The sequence below is a fragment of the Carlito syrichta genome, unplaced genomic scaffold (assembly GCF_000164805.1).
Source record: "Carlito syrichta isolate Samal-C Ts95f unplaced genomic scaffold, Tarsius_syrichta-2.0.1 Scaffold315711, whole genome shotgun sequence".
NCBI lineage: Eukaryota > Metazoa > Chordata > Mammalia > Primates > Tarsiidae > Carlito > Carlito syrichta.
The window spans coordinates 391,375-398,545 of NW_007259807.1; the positions used below are offsets into that span (position 1 = coordinate 391,375).

A 7,171-nucleotide genomic window follows, 5' to 3' on the forward strand; every position below is an offset into this window, starting at 1 on the left:
GGCTAAAATTATTAATAGAACTGCAGCAACCGAGAGAAAAGTGAGTCCCTGAAAATCTAGGAATTTTTTCTGACCATGAATAGCTAAAAACCGCCTACAATCACTGGGAAGAGGGTTCTCTTCTGCAGAAGAAAATAAATCGTATTAGAGATGAGAACTGGGTGATTCAAGACGCCTGGGCAGCTTCTTGCTCAGGGCAGGCCTAATTGGCAGTCACCCAGCTGTGCCTGGCGTGGAGCTGGTCCCCAAGTATCTGGAGAGGACAGCTGGGCCCTGTCGGGGTCACCACAGTGCTGGGTGCTGACCTGGGAGGGCAGCAAGGGGCCTGCATGTGACAGACTGCCTAGTCCAGACTGGTCAGCAGAGACTGGGCAAAGGGAGAGCTCTGGTTTTATTCTCACTGCAGGGACTTATTTCATAGGTACGCGGCAGAAGTCTCTCTAGAATCTATGTTTTCTCAAAAAGCATACAAACAAAAACAGAATTCCACGAGAAGGAAGTGAGTCCCAGACGCCAGGTTTGTTTTTCTTGGTGCTTTTGTAAAGTCTGCTGGCAACACCTGGCCTAAACCTGTGTTCACCCGTACTGTTTCTTCTTGAAGACATCCCGATTGAACAAAATCTAATTGGAGACCTAAATGTGGATTATCTCTTGCTATCCCAACAGAAGAGGATACAGGTAACTTAAAGTTCCCCTTTGAAAGAAAATCAAAGGAAACAATCTTACTAATCTCTCAATAATATCCTGTAAAAGTTTATATTCAATTCTCTACTCTCCTGACTTTTAAAAAAGTAGAGAAGTTTCATTTTTAAAATGCTAAAGAACTTTTAATACAGAGTTAACATACCATCACATCATTTATGCACCGACATTTTCCAGAAAATGAAAGTCTTTAATAGAAGTGAAAGAATAGACTCTGTCTTTCTTAATGTACTTAGTATCTAACCATTTAACTTCTTACCTAACAAGTACATGAAGAAACTGAATCGTCATACAGTGTACACACACACACACATACACACACACACACACACACATTTCATGTTATGTATGTGTGTGCATATATATACACATATATTTCATCCATATATGAAAGGAAAATGGTAAAATTGCACTGATATACAAGGTGGTTTTTCTGGGCAACTTCATAAGTTATTTCTAGTTATCAAGATAATTTCAGCACCCCAATAATAACTTATAACCTGCAAACAATTAAATTTGGGTAGAAAATAAATAAGTATTCACTCTTCTTTATTTACCATTTCTCCCCCAGACTCAGCTACTCCCTCTGCATTTCTGTCTCTTTTATCTAAGACTTTTATGACATGAATCCTAGAACTGAAATATCAGCTTTGTGAAGTGGCCCTCCACCATTTATGAGAAGGCTATGAGCGTCTCTTCACATGTGTTTTTCAGTCCTTCGATACATATGCACATGCATATGATCATTTCTAGGTAAATGTAAGTACAAGTTGAGTTTAATACATTTCTTTCTGTAAATGATCATTGGCTTTCTTTCTTCCTTTTTGTTAACAGCATTAAGTATACTTTATGGATAAAATAGGGTCTGAGGCGTATTCTCTCTGAACCTGTAATGTTCAGTGCAGCACACTGTAAACAGCTTGCAGCCTCAGATTTTTATATATGTAAGTGATCTTAACAGGAAACCCCCTACTCAGAAAGCACAACTTTAAGGGTATGAATATTTTATTTTAAAAGTAAATGTACTTTATAATAAAAGAAACCACATGTACACAAAAATATTAATTCTTTTAGAACCACAGAAAGGAGTCTTAATGTTACACCATCTGCCATACAGAGAAAGAAAAAATAACAAAGATTACCTTTTTGTGCAAAGCATGAAATTCGCTGTACCTTTTTTCAACAAAATGTTTTCTTCCATTCATTAGCACTTCTATCTTAAACACCTAAGGAAAAAATTAAAAAGATTAATTCTACTAGTTCAAGATCCTCAATTGTCTGATGTGGTAAGTTTGTGACCATGATATATTTCATCCCTTTAATTACAGTAGCCGATCCTCCAAAACCCAGAAGGCTCAGGAGACCCTGGCCCAACAGCACTGATTAATGAGCACTCGAACCAAATGCTCACTAACAAACTACAGCATTCTCCAAAAACGCATCTAAAAACAAGGGAAACTTCAGTACATTAAAACATTACTTAATTTTTTAATTAGACACTATTTCTTCTCATTTAAAATGATTTCACCAAATGAATATGATGGTATTGAAATAAAAGTGGAATTCAAGAGCAACACTCTGGTAAAAATCGAGGGCACGCAGTATTCCACTATGGGCATTGCAAGGAAGGCAGCACTCTGTCATCTAGAAGACAGTCATGCAAACAGTAGTGCATTTTAGGTTAATTTCTTCCTAACCTGCATATTCATCTCTAGTCTCAGCTGGGCTTATTCTGCTGTTTGCAAAACAGGGGAAATGAAGTAAAGGCTCATTTTCCCTGCATGATACGAGTGACAGCTTGTGCTACTACCTCCAGAAGGTTGAAAGGCCAGATGAAAAGGCTCTCTGGGTGCGCTAATTAGTAGGCACTAACATGACATTTTCTTGATTCTTGGGTCAGTGGGTCAAGACTGGCAACAAGGGATGAGAAATATTGTGAAATGCTCATGAAAATACAATGTTAAATTTGGTACAGAGGGATGGTTACTAAAGAGAAGGTACTCCATCATTCCAAGAGTTTGTATTTGATTCTTGTTTTGCTAAATGAGAGTTTGCAAACTCCAAGATGAAGGAATATTGTTCAATTACTTAATAAGCCTAATTTTCTATTTCAATTACCTTTTTGAAAAAAAAAAAACTAAACTGTAGTTGAGGTCACATAACACAATAGTGTTAAAAGAAGACTTACTTTAAGCTTAAAAATAGGAACTACTTAAATTTAGTATATGAGATACAAGGTCACGCACCTTCATGAGGAAAACAGATTTCTATGGCTCTATATTTCTCCCTTATATGTAAACACAACTATCTTAGAAAGCCAGAAATTATGTCATCAAACATACAATCTGTTTGCATTTTTGTCTTCTTTGAATCAGAAACAAAGTCTTTTGTTGTATGACAGCTTAAGAAACCTGATTTTATTAAGTGATAAATTTTTACTAATGTAATCAATGTTTTATATTAACCTTTTTTTAGGAAATCTCCCTAAATACTTTGGTGATTGAGTGAAAATATTTTCTTCTAAAAACATATGCATATGCTGTAAACCCTCAGATATATGTACAATGTTTTTCAGGGGGGAAAAAATCTGTTTGCTAGTACACCCGAGAAAATTATTCTTCTTCCAAGACCTTACCAGAAATAGAATCAGGAAAACATCACAAGAAACAAAAACAAAAGAAGTACAGCTTTAACTTGGGGGCCTGGTTAACAGGTTACAAAGCCCCCTTTTTAGCATCAGGTTCCAGATTAAAATCAGGACAATGTGGTAGCAATGAAAGTAGTTTCCATCTGTTGAGCTATATGAAATAAATGAAGCTATGTTCTGGGTCTAGTTGTTTGAGGCTCCATCACAAAAATCACCACCATAATTGGTACATTTACTGAAGAATCTATAGAACAGGGAGAAGGTTGAAGAGTCATAAGGCTCAACTTACTGGGTCACCCTTCAAAAGACCACCCTCTTGCAGGTAGGGATAAGACAAGTTACACAATGGCTGCTTCATGGAATGTCACACCTTCTACTGACCAGATGTTTCCATCACCAAGTTCCACAGTTACTCTCAACAAGCACTGAATTCACAGTGGGGGAGGGGGAGGGTGGATGTACACACACCCATAGGAAAGTATGTGATAAATTTAATTATAATTTGTTATGTTATTTTTGGAGGAAAAAAAAATCTACAACATACCTAATACTGTTAAAACTTTTTTTTTCTAAATTCTGGGAAAACATCTTGGAAAGGAAGTTGGTTCATCAGGATTTCCATGACAAAGTGAAGCAAGAAGTAGGGTCAACTTAATAAATCCTCTTTTTTTTTGAATACCATAACAGACCATTAAAAAAAAAAATTTCCATTTTTCTTACATGTGTTTTCCCTGCTGCCTGGAAATTCTTTTTCTTGCTTTGCTCTCTTGGCAAACTCCTAGTAGTTATTATGTCCCTCATAAGGTGGTGGCATCACAGGATGGTGTTTGGAAGGCACTCAGTGTAGTAGCATTCATTTGCTTATTTATTCAACAGATACTCACTGAGGACCTATGACATGCCCAGGAGTTGTTCAAGGCACTGGGATTCAGCAGTGAACAAAACAGACAAGATCCCAGCCTTCAGGGAGCTTACCTCCTATCCAGGGAGGGAGGCCAACTACAAATACATGAATAATATCGCTATCTTAAGAAATCAGCAGTGCTCTGAAGAACAATATAGCAAGGTGAGGAGATCCTGATTGACAAAAGTGCTGTTTAGGGAGTGTGGTCAGAGAAGACCTCCCTGAGCAACAAGGTGATGAGAGGTTCTGAACCCAGAAATAAATACCAGGAAAAAGGGCATGCAAGAATTGAGTGTGGTTGCCTTTGGAATTTCAGACTGGCTGTGGGTGGACAGGAACTGTTTTCACTCTTAATAAAAAAAATTAAAATTAAAGCCTAGAGCATTTCTGGCCAAGATGGAGTAACAGGAAGCAGACTTACTCTCCCACTTGAAACAACTGGACAAAATAAATAACTGCACAAAATATGTGGAAAAAATGGCTCTCAAGACATCGGACATCAGGAAATGAAGGACAGTGAGAGACAGGAAATAAACAAGGCAAGCCCTACAATTACCTCAGCTTAGCTGCCTGGAGAAGCTTTCCAGGCCTCAGCCTAGGGAAGGGGACCCCACCCAGGCGGAGCCCTGTCTTTCCCTGGGTTAAGGAAAAGGAACTAAGAGAGAGGGGAAGCCAAGGTGGTTAGAGTTTGTAGGGCAGGGAAGTGGATTAGAGTGAGCTACAGGGTGAACTACTGTGGCCCCAAGAGGCCTCCCTCAAGTACTCAGGTGAGAACCAATCACCACATGGGACTGGAAAAACTAGCCAAGGATGGGAAAAGAATGAAAAACAAACAAACAAACAAACAAACAAACAAAAAACAGTGCTCAGGGCTCACATACAACTAGGAATAGTGCCTTCCCAAAAGCTGGGGTAGAAAACCTCATACTTCATGAGGCATTAGTTAATCAGAAGGGTCTTGACTCAGGAGTGGAGCAAAACTAATTACAGACTAAAAGCTGTTTTAGCTCAGTTTAACAAAGTTTAAAAACAAGACCTGAAGAGACAAGATCATTTCTGGGTAACTTAACCACATGCTAAAACAACGCTCAAGAGTATTTTTAGGAATACAAAAATATCTAGAACCCAAAAGGATAAAAATCACAAAGTATGACATCCAACCAAAGAGAAGTAGGAAAGCATACCTCATAATGAGAAGAAAAACCAACCAACTGAAACCGATTCAGAAATGACACATGATGAAATTAGTAGATAAAAACATTAAAATGGTTACTTCAAGAATTATGTTCAAGAACCCAGAAGAAAGACTGGCCAGGTTAAGTGGAGGTATGTAAGATTTAAAAAAAAAAAAAGACTCAAGTAACAGCTCTGGGTTCTGTTGATGAAATTAACAATGTCTGTAATGAACAATTTAGTGGATTTTAGCAGATTAGATTTTGCAGAAGAAAAAAATTAAATCAGTGATAAAGACCTAGCAATAGAAACTATCCAAAATGAAATAAAGATGGGGAAATCTAAAAAAAATGGATAAAGGAACAAAGTATCAGTAAACTATGGAACAACTTTCAACAGCAAAATATATGAACAATTGGAGTTCCCAAAGGAGAGGTGGGGTGTGCGATGAAAGTTAAGGAGAAAGACTAATATTTGAAGAAATCATGGCCAAAATTGTTCCCAATTTGATGGAAACTAAAAATCCACAGTTCCAAGACCAATGGACTCAAGCACGAGAAAATTTAAAAACACAAAAATTCAAGGCTTTTCATAATCAATTGCTTAAAACCAAGAGAAAAGAGAAAACCTGAAAAGCAGGCAGAGAAAAAAGAGACATTAGGTAGAAAAAGAACAAGATAAGTCTGATAGCACATCTCTCTAATAGTACTATTAGTAACCAAGCAATTATGACAGCAATCACAACAAAGACTTTTACAGCACTTATTATACACAGACGCTGTTCCAGCCTCTTATTGCTAGTAATGATCCATTTAATCCTCAACCCTACCATACTAAGGTAGGTAGCATTATCCCCATTTTGCATGTAAGAAAAATGAGATGAAAAAAGAAAATGGAGAAATTACATAATTTGATCATGGTGGGGCTGCATTTTGAATCCAGTTATTTGGCTCCAGAATCTATTGTCTTTTGGACCACAAGGCTGACCCCTAATGAACAGATACCTTTATATAGTTTTGAGCCTATTCATTGGAAAAACTAAACACTTGGAAGTGGGAGAAACCCAGGAGCATTATAGAATGATGACTATATCTTGTATTCATTCCCCATTCAAGGTTCTTTCCTTTAGAAGGGGCTTTATAGGAACTGAGAACCCCTGGGATGGGGAGATGGTGGCATGAGATCTTTACTCCCAACTACTTCAAGCCTATGCTCCTCTCAATCCTGAAAAGAGTAAGAGGGACATTTATTTAAGAATCAGACATTGGTCTATATTTAAAAAGCATGCAACTCTGTCGAGCAGAAGGGTACTATTTTATATTACTTCCTCCTGGCAGGGTCTGTACCCACCGTACCCCCTGAATCTCCTTACACTGTAGTTCCAAATCTTAGCTTGTGTGCTTTTTACTATAAAAATAGTATGTGCTTAGAGGAAAAAATTTCAAAAAGTCCACAAGGGTATATAAACTGAAAAGTATAAGTATCTTACATAAGAAGACTGTTTTCCCTATAACAGATTTTCCATGGTGGTAAACCCAGCATTCTGGGAGGGCAAGATGGGAGGATCACTTGAGGCCAGGAGTTTGAGATTAACCTGGGCAACATGGTCAGATCCTATCTATACAAAAAAAAAATTTTTTTTTTTGAGTTGGAGTCTCACTCGGTTGCCCAGACTGGAGTGCCGTGGCCGCTCCCGGCCACCGTAGCCTCGCCTGCCGGGCTCCAGCGATCCTTCTGCCTGAGCC

The 7,171-nt window shown here is 38.0% G+C and overlaps 1 protein-coding gene across 1 annotated transcript in view; it reads right to left on the bottom strand.

Moving 5' to 3' along the window:
• The window catches only part of SNX24 (sorting nexin 24), a 178,005-nt gene that overhangs the window by 75,009 nt on the left and 95,825 nt on the right, over positions 1–7,171 (bottom strand). The window contains exon 2 of the mRNA XM_021706531.1: positions 1,845–1,928. Coding sequence (XP_021562206.1) covers positions 1,845–1,928 — 84 coding nt within the window. The remainder of the gene's footprint in view (positions 1–1,844; positions 1,929–7,171) is intronic.